This window comes from Rhea americana, unplaced genomic scaffold (assembly GCF_003343005.1).
Source record: "Rhea americana isolate MKP2758 unplaced genomic scaffold, rheAme1 scaffold_138, whole genome shotgun sequence".
NCBI classification, from domain to species: domain Eukaryota; kingdom Metazoa; phylum Chordata; class Aves; order Rheiformes; family Rheidae; genus Rhea; species Rhea americana.
Genome location: NW_028185461.1, coordinates 2110125 through 2129180, shown reverse-complemented (window position 1 = coordinate 2129180; position 19056 = coordinate 2110125). Strand labels below are relative to the sequence as shown.

Sequence of the window (19056 nt, the reverse complement as noted above, 5' to 3'; positions counted from 1 at the left end):
TGTTGGCAGGCTTTTAGTACACCCACTGATGGCAGCAACTCTTGTCTCCACTGGAGGTTTTTTGATCCACAGGCGTTTAGCAGTATCTTTTAAAGGAGGCTGGGGGAGGGGGGAAGAAACTGTCTTACTTTCAAACCGCTGAGTCTAGCAAAGAAAGATAGGATTACTTATTTAGCTCAGCAGGTACACACAGAAAATATGACTTGTTCTTTCTTCTTTAAAATCTCATTTTAAAGTTCTTTGAGACGGTCTGTAATCCCTGCATGCCCATTTTTATTCCTTGAGCCCAGTGCATTCTACACTTTCTGGTCTTTGCTGCTCTCTGTCCTCGTAGCCTCACTTTCCAGTGCTGGAAAGGGGGTCGCATGTAGGGTCGCATGACAGTATCTCATATGTGTGAGGCTCCTGCTGCAGGGCTATTTTTTGAGCGGGATGGACGGATGGGACTTTGATAAAATCTTTCTGTCTAAGAATCCACTGTCAAATTTCTTGAGGCCAACCTTTTATTTATTTATTTATTTATCTGTTTTGCTTTCATGTCTTTTCTTTATTCAAACTGAGAAGACAAAAAAGACATCTTAGCCTTGTGTCTCTGATAAGGCGGTTTCATGTTGTTCTGATCATGTTTCATTCACAAGAAACTAAAGGAGAGCTGTCTCATAACAACAAGGTATGTTAGAAGATGAGACCATCCAGTGCTCCTGAATGGCTTCCAGAAAGAGAATGTGGTACTGCAGAAAGGACCTGCTTAAGTTAAGCATGCCATGGATGGCAGTATTTCCCATAGTAAGTTTTTAAGGAAATATTTTAATTTGAAGAGCTGCATTTAAGTTGTCTTCTAGCTGAGTTCATTGTGAATCGTGTATACTATGAACTTCTCAAGATAAAGGTACCTAAAGATGTGCTTGCATGGTAGAACTAAGGTGTGATTGCATCCTGGGTTGTATTCCTGGGCTATTTTTAATCTGACCAGTATGGGTAATAGTAGCAATGAGGACAGTGACACCCATGACCAGAATGATACCAAGTGTTTCCAACAGGCTGTTGCCAACTGGGCTGAGTTGTGTACTGTCTTTAAACTGGCATGAATTGATTTGTACTCATGCTGCCAGCATGTCTTCAAGATGAGAATAGCCATACAAATGCTTAAGGTCTGGTTCAAAACTGATATTTTTTGTAGATTTGGTCAGTAGCCTCATGAGAGTAAATCTGCTGCTTCCGTCCTCTGACTCTAATTAAACAGCTTTGAGGTTTCTTTTCAGGGCTAACAAGCTTGTTCCTTAAGTGAAACCTAAAAAAAACCCTTGAAGTCTGAGCTTGTAAGGCATCTTTTTATCAGAATTTTTCTTCTGTTTGTGATGCTTTGTGCAATATATTTCTCTTACCCATTCTTTTTTCATTCTGTGCTGCAAAATAATGTCACTCTTCGTATATTAGATGTAAGCTTACCATTTTGATTTTATCTGATCTGTTGTACTTTGTTTGAATGTCATGAAGCTGTTAGAATTCGTGGACAGTTATATCTGCATTTCCGAAAAAGCTCCTGACTTTCAGCTTTCAATTGTTTGGAAATGAATTCCACTTCTCTTTTTAGGAAAATACCAGATGCAAATAGTTGATATCTTCCACCTATAGTAGTAATACCAGTTCACACTGCGGTTATGCCAGCTATGCCAACTTCACTAATCTGGAATAAGTAGGTGGAGAGGGGAGAAACATGAGGTGGGGAGGAAGCTGAGAATTCCACATACTTAGTTGTAAGGTGTTCTGCTATGTATATACTCAATTTTCTAGCAAAGCTACACAATGTTGTAGCTAGAATCAATGCTGCAGTAAGGCTCTACTTAAAAATTCTTACGTTGGCCATAACTTCTCTGAATATAAACAGCTCTTGAAGGTAGAATTGCCACTGTAGAGAGAAATGGGGGGGGGAAACTATTCAAATACAGTATGACACACAGTTTCACCTAGTGTGTCAGCAAGCTGATAATTACATACAGCTTTTTTTTTTTTTTTTAATCTAGCCTTAGGTGTGTCACTGTTTTACTTAAAGAAGAGTCATACTTCTAGCCGCAAGCAAATTGTTGCTGCCTTAAGAAAAAAAAAAATGCAGAACTCAGCATCTTGAAACAAAGCGCAGGATGCTCACTGTCAGCTGAATTGCACAGCAGAAACATCTGTCTGTACAAGAATACGAACTATTAGAATTCATGCAAGGAGAAATTGTAAACTGTTCACCTCAAAGGAAAGCTACTATCTCTTTAAAAAAAAAAAAAAAAAAAAAAGCAGTGAGTGATTGAGATCCTCAGCTGTACTTGTTGCCCTGGTGTTAGGACTTGGAAATGGTTTATCCTTCACCACCTTTAACGGAGCTGTTTAGCTGGCAGGAGGAGCTCAGATATTGCTGAACTCAGAGCGTAAGCACCAGATTGCTTCATAAGTGCAAGGACTCGAAGGGCAAGGTGGTGACGATGGTAGAGTAAGCGCCCTGGAGACCTCGTGGTAACTAAAAGCTGTTGAGCGGGTGTATAGTTAAATAATGATCTCCTTTGTGCCACCACTTTTGGCGCACAGCGGTGGATCTCGTCCAGGAAGCTCCCTAGCATATAGAGCATTGCAGAAGTGTGGTAAAAACCGAGTCCTGCCCCACAACCGCTTCGGAGTGCGCTGCGGCGGTTACAGATTAAAACAGGGGGGTATTTTGGTTGTGTGTGTGKGGGGGTGTTTTTTGTTTTTTCCCCCTTCCATATCACGCCTGCAAAGCTATATGGACTTGTACAGTAATTGGGAGAACCAGCTCTTTCTAACCCACTGTCAAAAAGGGGAGTAAAACCAACATGCACTCTCAGCATGTGACAGTGGGGCGATCTCCTTCTGTGGGCAGGCAACGTAAATATTTTTTGAGGTCCTGTTAAACTAGTTTCTAAAACATTCCCTGTTGTGTTTCAAACTACAGGACTACAAGGAGGAAATTCCTGGCAAAGAGAGGGAAACATGGCTTTCGTTGTAGTGTAGCCTTGCTATGGCCTGAACGCTTTGCGTGTGCTGAAGTTCCCACTCAGGCATATTTTCATAATGCTACTTGACGGGGATTTGTTCTCTCCCGCTCTCCACGTGCACGTGCTCTGTTTAAGCTTACCTGTGGGGAAAGTTAAATGTAATTTAATACCTTGAAAATACGGAAAGCTTGATTTCCGTTCCCTTGGGTGCAGAAATTTATCTGCCAGTGTGGCAAGCGCCAAAAGAGAAGCGGAGATGCTTGGTTTAAAACCTAAACAGCAAACAAAAAGGAAAACATACTTCTGCTCTATTAGGCAATTAGCGTGATTAAATTGTCGCTTGCCACCTTAATTATAAGAAAGCAGTAGGAAGGGGCAGTTTTGTTCTGCGTGCTGTTTGCCGGGGCAGGTAATCGATACAGGAGGCGGTGCACACCTCTGGGGCCGCCGCGCCGGCGAGCGCTGCGCGGCTGGGGCGTGGGATGGCAGCGGGCAGCTTTGCCTGCCCTGCCGAAGGTGCTGCCTCGGGTTACGAAGCGGAAAGGCCGTGGCTTGTACCAGGGGACAAGCGTCCTGTGGGACCGGGGGCAGCCCATAGCGTCGCTCTGAGCTACGTCTCGTGCCATGGTGAAACCCTGAGAAGAGCGCTTCTGGTCCCCAGCACCCCGATGTCTGCGCGGCTCTTGGCTAAAGCTGGGAGATGGCAGCAGTGCCGCATCTTTTCCTCGGCCCCGCGTATTGGCTCGCCTGTCCGATCGGCAGGGGAGACCAAACCCTTCGGCTGCCCTGCAGCCGCGAGGCCTTCCCTTGCCGCGGGGCTGGGAGCTTCCCTCCTGCAGGCAGCCAACCTCTGCCCTTCTTTGGGACTCAGGAAGGAAACTTTGGAGCTGTGCCAATTTGGCAGCAGGTCTGAGACTTTATTTTCTCCTTCCCACGCCTTTGGGCTGGTACGGGTGAATTCGTGGCAGTCGGTTCTCGGAGGTCAGTGACAGGCGAAGCTGCTGGCCGCCTGCGGCCGGCGTCCTTGAGCCGAGAAGGATCGGCTCTGAGCAGGCGGCGAGGTTCAGGTTGGCCTTCTTAGAAGCGGAGGGCGACCGCCGCTCTCGGGGCCTCTGCGGTTGGCTTCCAGGGCCACAGGACTGGAGAGGTGGCAGGAGCAGCTTATGGCCCCCTTGCGTGGTGGCTCCTTTTCGAACGTCCCTTCCAGCGTTTGCCCCGAGCAGAGCTGCTCTGAGGCGCCCCGGGGGCGAGAGCTGTGCTGTGCTGTCGGCATGTCATGGCACGTCTTACAGGGAGAAAAAAAAAATCCCGTGTGGTTTGACGCAAACGGTTCCTTCGCGTTAGGAAATCCTGGTGGAGTGTCGCCCTGCAGAAGCCAGCAGATGAAGGCACCTCGGATGTGTCCTGTCTTAGGCAGACTGCTCTCCGCGCTGGTCTGCGCCTTGGGGCCCTCCGTGCCAGCTTTTAAAAAGATTAAATTAACTTGAGGGGGGAAAAAAAATTAATGTAGATTGATAAGTTGAAAACGCTTTTATGAAAAGGCTTAGCGTAAAACTATGGCCATAGTTTGATTTAAGAATATAATGGGGTGTGGGGAGACAACAAAATTCCTTTTTACTTTTTCTTGTTTTTTAGCATAGCACTGAGCTGAAGCGCTGTGTAACTTGGGTGATATCACCTAGACAGTATGTTGTTTTGCTGATTTTACCTACATGGCTCTGTCTTGCAGAAGGACAAAAGATGGGAAAGTACAATTTGATTAAAAGCTCAAGCATCATCCAGGAGCTCTTGCTGTGCACAACAACCTGAAGCTGTTATGTGTTTTATTAAATTAACCAAAGTTTAAGCCTGAATAGGAAGCGGAAAGAGCAGACCTGCTTTTCTGGTGACAGCCCTTTAACATTTGCAATTGGAAAAGGCATATACAACCTTTTAAAGCAGAAGATTAGAGAAGTTACCTGTATATGACGATACATGACAAACTCCTTTTTCTTTTTTTTTTTTTTTTTTTTGAGAAATTGTTTTGCAGGTCTTCCTTTAAGTAGAAATTCTACCATTAAGGGCAGAAAAAGCAGAAATGCCCCAGTGCTTATGTTGAGGCACAATATATTAAAGATGGGGGGGTTGCACTGAGGTAACAAGACACACTTTTTCTGTCCCGGCACAGGTTGTGAAACAGCGATGTAAGCTGCTTCCTATATGTTCCTTCCTAAATATTTGCTCTTGCAGTCACTATCGTATGCTTTACCTTCCTCTGTCTTACAATTACGTAGTATCTTTGTGGCAAGGATAGAAGTTGCTTGTGCAGGTAACACTAGGAAAGCATTAACTGCCTTTAGAGCAGTTTTTACCTGTTTGTTAAAATATTAAATTGGTGGGTTTTCATTTTTCCGTTTCAGTCTTACTTTCTGCCTCTTGATTTCCTGAGATGGGAATAAACTGCAGTTACAGAGGAGATATTGATTGTGCATTTCGGTGAATTTTAACAGCACGGTCTTCTGCACTGCAGGAAACTAATTGCTATTGTCCAGGGAGGTTTGATATAGTCAGTGTAATTAATATCTTTATGCTAAAGCAAAGCTATCTCGGATTTACTTTTCAGTCAGTATTTATTTTCTGTTTTGCCTGGAGTCAATAAGTAATGTAATGAAGAGTTTCGAGGTTTGAAAGGAATAATTTTCTGCTTAAATGATTCTCCTGAAGTGACGTTTATTTGTCACTGAAGTTAATTGAATGCTGGAGGTAGATTTCTAGAGCTGTAGAATTTGTGTCCTGGGATATATTCTTTCTCTTCAGTTGTGTGGTGCATTTTAAAAACCTGTTCTGTTGAGGTAAAAAGGAGCTGAACTTGCAGGTTATCCAACTTCACATGCAACGAAATATTTTTGGATAATCATGCCTTGGGATCTCCATGTCACCTTTTAACAAACTTCTCTGCAGTTCCTCTTGAAGTGCCACTTTTTTAGCGAGATTTACATATTGTTTTCTGATTTTTTGTTACTTACAGGATATGAGCATTCTTGTACAGATAGCTGGTATTTCTCATTGCTTGACTTCTAGTTTTGCTAAGGTCTGTGTAAGACTTGCTGTGAGTCTGGCTACTGAGAAACTGTATTTCCAAGTTTTGATTTAAATCATGCTGTTTGGATCTCATATATAGAGATACAGGTTTTGTCCAAGATTTAGAACTCTGCTATGTTTAGAATATAAAACCTTGTTATGCAGTTAAATGTACTTGTATACTCTTAAATTAGCTTTGCTGCAGTAGGACAGCAGTTGTCTGTGTTTGCTGTGGAAAGTCCATGGCAAATGAGAGAAAGGAGCAAGTGTGCAGTATTTCAACCCAAATTTGGTTTAGACTTGCAAATGCAAGTTTATAAATAATAAACTCCTTGAAGGAAATACTGAAATCCTGAGTGTTGAGCTTAGAGGTCTAAACAGTGAAATGTTGTCATTGCACATTTCTTCTGCTTTCATAACTTACTCTCTTTTTTCTCTTCTCAGCGCGCTGGTTATCGCTGCAGTGTTTGATCGTGATGTTAACTGCAGAAGAGCTGCCTCTGTAAGTTGTCACATACTAAACTCAAGTTATTTTTATTTCAGTTTCATAATTTGTAGTGTCAGATGACTAAATTTACAGTATATAAGCAAAATATTGTCCTGTGAGCAAAAGCAAGTTTTTAAAAATCCTTAGAGGTATGATATGAAAGTAGATTTGAATAATATACTTCCCAGATCCACATCTTGATTCGTGGCCACAGTTCACAGTCCGCTCTATTGTTGTCATATTGGGCAAGATAAAGTATCTAAGAAAGAGTTATTTAGCAGTTTGTAGTGACAGTATAAAACACAAAATGATCATAGCTAATATACAGACTAGATCTTAAAAAAGGTACCAGAGTGATAAGTTTTTTGAAATTAATATTTTTTTAGTTATTCATCAACTGTTCTATAATTGCAGAAAGTTAATTGAAGCAGTCTAGGGTAATCCTCATCTTTCAAATGTCTTCAGTTATTTTATGGAACATCTTCCGTAGGACAGGGATTGTTATTTATTTATTATTTTAAAGAAAGTGATACAGTCATTATGCAGATACTGCTGTCTTGTTAATAGGACCGACGCACCAAAAGTATATTCTGTGGAGCCGTTGTGCAGAATTTGTCTATGCTGCTGAAAATTAAAAAGAACCCTGGATTGTTGTTAAGAGAAGGGCATTTATGAAGGAGAGGTTGTCGAAGTTGAGAGCAAGAAAGGATGGACATCTTACCTTTGAGGCTAGAAGTCAGTGTGTTGTAATTCCTGCATGGCTTTGATAGAATGCACTTGCTTTTTATTAAAAAATATGAATAAATAAAAGGCAAGAGGCAAGTTATGTGTTTTTTCAACAGATAAAATAAGTTATCTCATGCAAATTAAAAAACATCTTTAACTCTGTTAATAGCTATTTATATTAATCAAACACAAGACCAAGCAGTACTTGTCAAGAGAGCTGTGTGTCCCTGTTTCTAAGAACAAACATCCCTCTGAATGCCTGGAAAAAAAAAAAAAAGTAACAGTTTGGGATCTTACGTTTTGATTGAAGTTTTGAAAGCTAGTACATTTAAAGGTAAGGAGGATTTCTCAGGGAAACCTGGACAGCATCTCTATTTCTTTTAGCCACACCTCTGCTTAGAGTTTAAGCTGTTTAATGAAGCTGTGGTGTAATTGCTAGGGAAGTGAGTCAGTTACTTGTGTAACCATGTTGCAGATTGCTTTGTCTAAATAGGTTAAAACCAAAGCGTGGAAGCTAAGATGCTGTAGATCACTGAGTACTGATATAAGATGTTCTTTGCATGATGTACAACTAATGAATAACAGCAATGCTGAACAGAATGTTCCCTTCAAACTAAAGCACCTACAGTTTGGAAACTATAGAATTTTCAATTCTTGGCTAATTTAAGTCACGTTAGTTGAGTGATGTTCTTAGATGAAAATAAATGGACCTTTGCTTTCTTGAAAACTGTACAAACGATTAGCGAGAATAAATGGTGAAAACTGAATTGTTTATTTGATAAGGTAATTGTAGAAATTGTCCTAGGAATCAGCGATAATGTGGATCAAGAAAAATATTATTTTTAATGTGATTGCCACTGAAAGACTACTGCTTACTTCTAGTGATGTTCTACTTGTACTTTGTAATCTTTATTATGATTTTATGTTTAAACATAAACTGATAGTTTGACCGTGAAATATGATACTAAAACAGATGTACTTACTAATGCAGTGCACTTAGTGTAGATTATGCTTCCATATTTCAAATTAGTACAAAATGTAGTGCATTATTTTCTTCTCACTTTATATATACTATCAAGTGTTCTGCAATTTCATTAACTCCAGTCAATTCATTAGCAATTCTATTTAGGACTGGTAAAAAATTCAAAACAGCTGTTTTGTTTGTTTTTTAATGGATCATTATTAATATACTAAAACCTTTGTTTCCTATTTTAGGAAGGCAGGCAAAGAAATACTTTATGTTTACCACGTATCACTAAAATTTTAAGTCGTAATTATTCCCAATCATTACTACAGTTAAATATATGTTTAAAGAAACAACATATTTTATTAGATTTTTCCATCTATTACAGTATGTCATAGTATAGTACCAATAGAACAGGTACACAGAGAGATATTCTGAACCCTGAGGTCAGGGAGAATAAACCAACACTGTTCATTTGAAGCTCTAAAAGCATTCTCAGCCTACTTTTGCAATTCTTCCATGAATTGATAATCATTACAAAGGATAATCACATGGATAAGCGACCTTGGTTTGGGCTTCACTGTGGTCTGACAGGTTAAAGAGAGGAGGCTTTCTTCTCTTTGATTCACTTGGAGAATAGTCTAGTATTTTTTTAGCTTTTTGTAGGAACAGCGAAGTATTCAGATTAGAGTATAATATTCGTTCAAAAGGCTAGTTGGTTATCTTGGCCCTGATATCATTGCATCTTTAACTTAGATCTTTACATCTGATTTTTTCCATCTCTAGAATGGGGGTGATATGAAAAATAAAAAATTACTATTACATACTTGAAATAATAGGATCCTGTAGAAATTTGCAGTTCTAGTTGTAATAGGAAGATATGATTGAAATTGTTAGTGACATTTTCAGTGATTAATTTTTTTTAAGTATTATAAAAAGAATTGTGAAACAATAAAAAATATTAAAGGAACAAGGAGGGAATTCTGTCAGCATTAAATGAGCTATGGAAAATTGGCTTCTCACTTGGATGAACAGTATACTTAATTCTTTTCATATTTAGATCTTATTTTCTCTCAAGAAACTTTATACAAAATACTATTTTTTTTCCCTTGTAACTTTTTCTGTACAAGGTACTCCTTCACACCCAGGAAAAATAATGTACAATATCACATTTTTTTTTAATCTGGCAATTTTGCTGTTGAAATGGAGATGAGATGCCATTCTCCCAGAACAATTAACGTGTTTTAATTGTCAGGGCAGTGGAATGTGCAGTGTCTAGGAAGCCTTCCTAAATCACTGGTGACATTTTTCAAATGTAGCTCTAAACACTGTAGGCTTCAGTTTTTACATTCCTTTGAGGACTTTTTTTCTTTTTGTTTAATTTGTCTGTCATTGTAACATTTCTCATAATTTGGTGAAACCTGATTGGCACAAGTAGGCACCAACAGTGCTGAAGCTTGAAGAAGTTTGTGGTGATTCATACAAATTTTCTGCACCTACCTACCCTTAAAAAAATCCTACATTAAGGAAGACTTTCCTACATTAAAAATGTAAAATTGCTACATTAAAAGAAACATACTATGTGAAAGTTCTGTGTACGGCAGCTGTTTTGCTTCAGAGGAGTCTATTGCCCCCTGGAAAGAGGTGTACAGTAAAGACTGATTAATGATATTGCCACAGAATATTTCAGGCCTGGGTCTACAAATACATGATAAGTAGAACAAAACTTTGGCTGATTTGAAACCTGAATTATATTGATGGATATCAAAAATTTCTGATTAAACCAGAATTGGCTGTCTGTTGCTTATTATCAGTAAGGCACTTGTCTGAGCAGAATGCATTTTAAAGAAATGCAGTGATTAATCTTTTTAAAATCCCTTGGATATGAGAATTGAGAGCGTCATCCTTGCCGAAACCCTTTTGTGCTGAGCAGAAGGGTCTAAGTAACGTAAAAGGAGACCTAAAGCTACATCTGTGCAGGAAGGACTGAAAGGAGGCAGAGTGGCACGTAAGGGTGCTCTGCCAAATGTCGACAGAGAGGCAAGGAGTGGGGAAAAACCCCCCTGCAATTCCTGCTGCAGTGCCCGTTGCTGTTCTGGAAGGCTGCGTTTCACGTTGCTCCAGGGTGTTTCTGCACTGCCAAGGAGCAGCTCCACCGCGGGTGACYGAAGGCTAGGTGGCCTGGGGGAGCCTAGGTAGCTGCGTCAGGACGCCGCTCAGAGTGGGCACCCAGAGCTGCCGAGGGGGTGCCTGAGCCTTTGCTGGGTGTCCTGCAAGGGATGCACTGCTCGCAGGAGCTCAACTAGCCCGGGCAAGTCCCCAGGAATGGCAGTCGTTAGCCTGAATGGACGCAAGCTCGGAAACGCACGCCGAGCCTCCGGCTTCGCCTTGCTTCAGCTGTGTGCTGGGAGTGCTTGCTCCATATGCAGATCGTGGGATCTTGGTTGAGCTAACCTACCTGACTGTTTTTACAGGTGGATTGTATTTCAGTATTGAATGCAGAAGTGCTGCCTGTCAAAGTTCCTGTGGCATTTTCTTTTAAGTTTGGGACTTGCCCCCCCCAATATTTTAAACATCGGTTGGCAAATGCTGTCTGTTCCTGGACACTTGGCTGTGTATATACAGGGACATTACATAAGGGAAGTAACCAGATAATTATGATCTCTTCTCTCTGAAAGCAAATAAAATACAGAGTTTTTTATTAATATTTATTTATGTTTGTATACACTTCGAGAAAAAAAAAATCCTTTTCTGAGAGAGCAATTCCAAGGACTAGTAGGGACTTGAGGATGAGGGAGTCGATTTTACCCTGCATGTCATGTAAGTGGAGAGGTTAACCTTATGGCCTTGTTTGTTGCATTTGGCAGGATTTTGAGATTTACTTAATCTAAGACATAAGAAACATACAGTAATTTTGTCTTCAGGTTTTACAACTTCAATATTTCAACATATTTTCACTTCTGTATCTTTCAAGTAAGTATTTGGTTCTCAGTATTGCTTGTCTGAAGACTTGATCCACAAAGATTCAAGCTTCGTCTACCATAAGCAAATTTTCTTGAAGTAGCTGGATGAAGTAAGCTGTCCCAATTTCTGTTGTCTACAGGTATTGACTTTCATTGCTAATGTGAAGCCCCATGTTGCTGCTCAAAAGCACACTCTTGTGGGTGTGACAAGCTTCACAAACTTGCGTTCTTAAACTGCTGCCATGCGCCATAGAGCTTTAAGAGCACTAGAATGTAGAGAAGCAGAAACAAAAAAGCCCTGTGGGCTTGTTCTACTAACAAAGCTTACTTTATTTTAAAAAGAAAAGCCATGGGTCATTTATATTGTTGTGTGTGTTGAATTCATCATCTGGTGTTTATCAAAAAGCAAACCTGACTCATTTTGGTATGTTTGTTCTCTGTTCTTCAGGCTGCCTTCCAGGAGAATGTCGGGAGACAGGTAGGGTAACTTTCCTGAAGCCTTGTTCGTTAGTGGTTTGTAGATTACTGTAAACGTGCAATACCTACAATCAATATTAGACGCTCTGGCTTCAGAGGAATGGAATAAAAGGAACAAATCTTGAAGACCTCTGTCACAGGATATTTATTTTCGTTATCTGGAAATAGATTCTTGTGGTATAGTTTTCTGAGATGTGAGTTTGACATTAGTGCTCCAGTTTTGGAGGAAGGTGAGCTTTCTGGTAAGGTTAAGTCATCCCCAAAAGCAAAATCAGCATGTGTAGCAGCCATCATTATAAATTACAGTGCTGATAAAGATAGGAAAATGCAGTTTTTGCTTATTCTTTTGCTTCATTGACTTTCTTGTTTTTGGTGGAGAGAGGTTGAACAGTGTAAGAGTGCTGTACAATCCTTGCTGTGGTTTGGTCATATAACAGTGAACTAGGCTCAAGAGCCATCAACATGTTTGGACTTTATCTCCTGTATCACAGTACTACCTGCTAAATCTTTTTGAGAAATCTCTTAATTCTGGAGATGCCCAAGATGTTTGAATGGGAAGTAGTGTGCTTGGTTCCTATGTAGCTTGGGAACAGTTAAGCAGTTAAAAGGCTTGTATTTCCTATATGACTTTGACTTGCAACCTTGTGGAATGAACAGATAGGGTGAAGACTTTGATTTCAAAGGATTTCTTTTCCTGGTTTCTCATCTAGATTAAGCAAGCTGACTGTGCAACATGGAACAGAAAAACATGGGGAAAATGGTTCAGTTTATGAATTCTTGTGGCAAAGCAAGCCATGTGGAGTTAACTTAATGGTACAAACAAATATTACGTCTTCAATAGCAGTTCTTTAAGGGGTCTTCGTAAGGCTTAACAAAGCTTTAAGGCTCAAGATGCTGTGTCTGGCTTTCCCTGATACAATTCCTGAAGTTCTCCAATTTATGAGCTGGGATTTTATTCCCTTAGAGCTATGGCATAGTGTGTCTTAAACTAGTGTGCCTGTTTCTAGATAGAATTAGATTAATAGCCAAGGAAAGGATGCAAGAAGACTAGGAGGAAGAGGGTAAGTATTTATGGTGACCTGACCCAACTAGGGCTGTGATAAGTAGAAGCTGGGTTGATTCTTCCCTGAGTTTATAGTTACTGCTCGAGGGAAGTTAGTCATCCCAAAGCATTTCACACTGATGCCACGTTATGAAGTACTGAATGAAGTAACCTCCTTGCTGTCACTTCAGGTCCAGGTGAAATAGGGCTCCTGGGTGCTGTAGATTTGCATATGTTTTCGTTTAGCAAAAGTTTTGTAGAGTTTTTTATAGGTCAGTCAGAGGAGTTCAGTTCTAGGTTAGCTTAAAGCTGGAAAGTTTCCTTATTGATTCTGCTTCAGCTCATGATTCAAATTTGTTAATGCTGATAGAACACACAATTTTAGCATGTATGTTGTCACGTGAAGGAGGACTTTGCAGTGAAATGGCACAATTGTGTAGTAATCATGGCACGAAGTACAGTGTCTGTCTTTGACTTGGTTCCTGTAGAAATACAGTGTTACTTGCTGAACCATTGCTTACTGCCTAGGAAGCGTGGTTACTTGATTGATAGATACACCCTGTGTAGTTTATTACCTGGATATAATGTGTTGCAATAGATATTCTCATCTGCTGATGTTAAGTAGGTGGAGAAAAACCTCACCGGCTTCCTGATGCCTGTCTGCTTCACCTTTGCGATTCAACGTGTCCTGAATCTGAGAGCTTGCTTTTATGGCCACAGAAAAATAAGCTATTGTAGCTTAAACTCTAGGCAAATGAAAACCTTATTGAAAAATGCACAGGATTTTTTTTTTTTAGTGTAAATCATGATAAATGCACTTCCAATGAGACAAAATTTTATAGAGTGAGTTTTAAGTGCTTTGACAGAGTAGACACAGTGAAGTTTTGTCTCCCATTGGCCATGAAATCTGTATTCCTGAACGTAGTTTCAGGAATTTTACTGTCTCAAGGACATGCACTGTGCTAGTATGACCTACAGTGAGAGAGCAAGCTGGCACATTTACAGGCAAGTAGTATATTAAGGTCCATCTAGTAGCTAGAGTTCACACTGAATCACAGAATAGTTTTTTTGGTGTACATATATAATCATGCGTTCTTCAAAAGCATATTTGGATATGACTTGAATATATTAAAATAACTTGTGCAGTTTATTGTCTACTGCTGTTTACTTTGATTTCTTATCATTGACTCATAAGTCAAGTCAGATACTTTACTGTTTATATATCCCATACTCTTATGTATTTTTTCTACAGGTGATTTTACTATAAATTAGAAATTAAAGAATATTTTAATGAGTTTAGACAGTATAGATGATTATTTTCAATAATACTGCTTATTCTGAAAATATTTTTTGTGTATTTTATAATATTTTCTTTTCTTCCCCCTCCCAACCCCCTTATGTTTGTAGGGCACTTTTCCCCATGGCATAGACATTCTAACTGCAGCGGATTATTTTGCTGTGGGTAACAGAGCTAATTGTTACCTTACTATAAGGTGAGTTCCCAAGCATTACTTTTCGTAAACTTGAAGGTCCTCTTTTACTTATACAGAATTTGTCTGATTGTTTCACCTTACTGAATTTATGCTAACAATAAACTTATGTTTATTGTTCTTGGTTTTGAATAAATGAAAGGTAGATTTCTGCATCAAACTACTAATTATGGGTAAGACATGGTGAAATGTGATGGTGGTGTTTTTGAGACTTGTGTTTGTGGTCTGATGCTTAATATATGTAGTGAAACAGGAGAGAGCGAGAAAGAGACGGTATTTCTGGGTAGTGCAGAACTGTCTGCACTTGTCAAGCTTAGAGAAGATTAAGGGATTTTTAAGGGACATAGCAGAAAGGCAAGGGTGTTATGATGGCAGATCGACTCTTACGTGGGTAAAATATGAATTAATGCCCAGTTAAAGGAATACTTTGTACAAGTTGAATATGCTCTTGAATTTTTTGCCTGAGCATAGACCCTTAACCTGAGTCCTTTTATTTTTCATAGATAGCTCAATGAAAATGTGACCACAATATGGAGCAATATGTCTTTTTTTGGGGAAAAAAAATAAACTAAACTAAAAACCAGTCATTGCACTGTGGACTCTTCAAAGAATTTAATGGAAAATACTGAAACTGGTGTGCTATTATGGCTCAGTGCTGTGCCGTGGAATCATACTGTGTTCTGTTCTGGTCAACCAGCTGAAAATGCAATAAAGCTGAAGGAGAGGGAACTTGGAGACAAGCTGGGTGCATCAGCTGATTAAAATGAGTGTCAGATTGCACTTCCTCTTGAGAAGATGAAAAAGACTGAGGGCTGGATTCAGACCTCAACCTTCTGTTTTAGGTACACAGTCTAGCCTAGTTGTCTAGCTTCTCTCTGTAGTCAGTGCAAAGAGACAGGCACCTACAGAAGGTGATTCAGCCCATTTTAGGATAGGTGAGATGAACTGCCCTGTGGGGTTGCATGTTGCTTTTGGAACCCAAAAGGTTATAAAGATTCAAAGAGATTAGATTCTTGGGAGGATAGAAATAGCAAGCAGGTATAGGGTCTGTACTCCCTTACCAGCTTTATAACTTTCCACAAACAATCTTCTGAGAGAGTTTTCACTACAGCTGTGTATTCCTTTTTTTTTTTTTTTTTTTTTTTTTTTAAGTCAGTCCACCTCCATAATGTCCCTTTTGTGCATAGTGCTTTCAGACTGTGCTGCTTATCTTCACATTCCACCTACTGCCTTTCCTTCCATGATCCACACCTTCCTCCCCCGCTCTTCACCAGGGCTCCTGCCTGCTGAGCAGAAATGGGCAAACATAATGGCTTGATGTTTACTGCTCTTTTAGATTGGTATAGCTTCAAGGGAATTTTTGAAACTCTGCTGTTTATACTAATAGAAAATTGAAAATATTCAAATTGACACAAATGGCTTTTATTTTCTGTTCTTTAATTTTGGTTTGGAGGTTAGGTATATTCTCCTTTTTGAGAACTGAATTTTTGAATTCTTTTTTTAAATCAAATTCTTGCTTTCATTTGTTAACAACATGCAGCAGTATTTGAGTTTTGTCTTTGTTGTCATTTCCAGAGTTCATGTGGGAATGTTACTTATCTAAGAAAGAATAATGTAAACTAAGAAAAAACATCAATTTTAATTTGTGAATTCTTTATCCGTTTTATTTGTTGAATAGTGTGATTCCTTGAAACCATATTCAGTGTTGTTAATCAAACTCTTCTTTGTAATGTAGTAGTCATCCCACTTGTTACGTTACTTTTAGAATCTTCTCCAACACAGTATAATTGTTTGGGTCAATACGTAATTATTTCCTTATTTTTGTCTGAGTAACATCAAAGCAGAAGTGCATAAGCTTGTATGTAGCTGCCCAGAAGACATGCATCATTATGATGTGGAAGGAAGAATGGACTGTTGTGATAGATATGCCTTAAGGTACTATAATCGGTTATGTAGCTGGAAAAAGCTACATGGGGTTTGTATTCCAGATCTGGAACCTTTAACACTCTTTGTCTTTACCCCCATCCAAATCAAACAACTCTGGGACACTTGGTGTGCCAGCATAAAGCCACTGCATGAGTGGAAGCTGTGCAAGTGTGAAAGTATGTACTAGTAGATTCCAATAAACGTATCAGTTTCTACACTTGAAACTGATTTATTTTGTTGGTTAATGAATGATGACATGCTCCTTTAAAGAGGCACTTTACATTATATATATATATATATATATATATATATATATATATATATATGCATACATGCACTTATGCATGTGTGCACACATATGCACACAGAAGAAGTGATCTAGATATTGCTGTAATCCAAAATTATATTATTAAGTTTTGTTAGAAATAGTTTTCTGCTTGTTCTCATTGAAATATCATGTTATCCGTAGGTTATATCCTTCCAAAAGTAAATATTTTGATGGAAGCTTTCCATGCTGGCTGTCCTTTTGAAACATTTTGCTGGACACGCTTTGGAAAATTCAGCTCAAACATCTCAACCTATTTCTGAGGATGAAAGTAGAAGAAACCTATTTTGTATGAACTGGGAAAAAAGAGACTTGTCAGAACTCCTGGGTTGGATACAAGTAGGGTTAAGGAAAAAAGTTCTTAATCTAAACAGGGAGAGGGACAAAAATCCTATCAGGAGCGTTATCAGGAAGGCTAGACTTGTATGAAACACCCAGGAGGAGTTGAAAGAATAGGTCTATAGTTAAAGAAAGCTATAAACTAAAACAGAAAGTGCATTGGACTAGACACATGGATGAAGAGATCATTTTAAATTGGCTGGGCAAGGAGGTTCAGATTAGAATGATTTGGAAGAAAGATGACTACTAAAAGTAAGACCCACGGAGCAACTAGGGAGAGGAGAGGAACTCGAACATAGGCAGAGAAAAGTGTGTGCGTTAATGTATGTAAGTTCTCCAGTCCTGGGACTGGAACCAAAGATTAATGGATYTTAGCATTACTGTGCTGGCAGCAACAATAAGTAAAAACCCTCCAGGGCTCAGAGCAGCTAATGGTGCTCTAGCAGCTCTGCTGCTGGCTCTAGTGACTGAGGTCTGTGCTGTAGATTTAGGAGTTCCTACGGTTCTGATGAATTACGTAGATATTAAGATGTTAGCGTGCAGCAGTATTTGAGTTTTGTCTTTGTTTCATTTCTAATTACATACACATATATTATTGGAACATTATTATGGCTGCAAATTTAATCACTGAAAAGATATGAAAAGGTGAAATTAAGGTAATGTGCGTGTCCCTAGTTTCCTTCTTTTGTGCATGTCGTTTTGATGTAAACACAGTCTAACAATTGGTTAGCTTTCCAAGAATATTTAATGTACATCAATGTAGTGAAAAAGCATTTGACTTTTGTTGACCTTAGCTTTCAGTAGTTGATACTTCTGAAGACTGGAGAGCAGTCTTGTGGCTGTGAAGTTAGGTAATGATGCAGGTTGTCTAGCCAGTTACTTCTGGTGTTCTCTCACTTCTGAGGGCTTGACTTGGTAGCTTTAGTATTTTTATCGTAATAGACTTTTTGTAAGTATTTGATTTTTCAAAAGAACAAATTGAAAACCCCTATTTAATTTTGGAACATCATATTGAGAAAGATGAGGCACACATCTGTAATTTACTTTTTCTGTGTACTGTGAATAATAGTATTAACATACTTCTCCAATCTAAAATATGTATGTGAATATACCCTTCCACATTTTTCTAGAATTTAATAATAGGAATTCATTATTTAAAGTACTTTTGCTTTTATTGTCAATATATATGTATATGTAGTAATTTTTACAGAGAATCTGAAAGTGTTTTAGAAAGGTGATTTAAATTTTCAACAGTAAATGTAAAACATTTTCTCTTGCGTTATGACAGTCAGGTACATCTCATTTCCTAGAAGGTATATTTTTGTTACTTTAAAAAGGAGAAGAGTGGCTTGTGTTAAAATGCACAGAGATGTTGGTCCTGTTCTCTCTTTCATTCTCTTTCTCTCTTTCCATATGTATTATACATGCATACACATGAATGCTTCTTTTTCAGTGTGTATATTGCTGGTTTTCCTGAGTATACGCAACCAATGATTGACCATTTAGTTAATATGAAGATTAACCACTGGGATAGGTAAGTTGGTGTGGTCTAATTACATCAATATCTAGGAATAGACTGTTTTGCATGTAATGCTTTCCTAGATTTATTTTTTTGGTAAATTTTACTTAAAAATACATTTGCTATAATGTATTTCTGTCACTGTAGCAACTAAAGGTGTTAATTCAGGCATAGCAGCTAGATGAACACTACTTGATACATTGTTCTTAGACACTAACTCATGTAATTTTAGAATGATTCCATACTGTATATGGAATAATTTTCTTAAAATTGGGATGATTGTTTTCCACAAAAGATAACCCTTTAAAATGAATTGTTAGTACATTAGAAAAGGAATAGTATTTATTATGAAGGAGACTGGATAAGTAGGAATTGATGCCATCCGTTTCTCCTAACATATTGTTACTTAAAACATGTTTGTGAATTTTGTCTTTTTGTGATGACCTTAATCTGTTAAGAGATTAATAAAAACACATTTATATACTACATAGTGTATGCGAGGTGTAAACATCATCACCATATAATTATCATAATTAAAGTAGATTTCATGCACAGAGATAGAGCTTACTCATATTCAGTGCTCATGAAGATTAAAATGTGCATATCTAACACAAGCAAGATTATATCAATGCTGATAATAGTTTGCATCATGAGAAATAATAGTAGTTTACTGTAGTGGCCCTGCCAATGCATAGAATGAGCCCTCAGGTTCTACCATCCACACTTATGTGCTTTTTTT

General features: G+C 38.7%; 1 protein-coding gene across 1 annotated transcript in view; it reads left to right on the top strand.

Moving 5' to 3' along the window:
• The window catches only part of TBCD (tubulin folding cofactor D), a 130019-nt gene that overhangs the window by 60216 nt on the left and 50747 nt on the right, over positions 1–19056 (top strand). Inside the window, exons 16-19 of the mRNA XM_085298315.1 lie at positions 6504–6561; positions 11648–11677; positions 14126–14211; positions 18252–18332. Of these exons, the coding sequence (XP_085154441.1) occupies positions 6504–6561; positions 11648–11677; positions 14126–14211; positions 18252–18332 (255 nt within the window). The remainder of the gene's footprint in view (positions 1–6503; positions 6562–11647; positions 11678–14125; positions 14212–18251; positions 18333–19056) is intronic.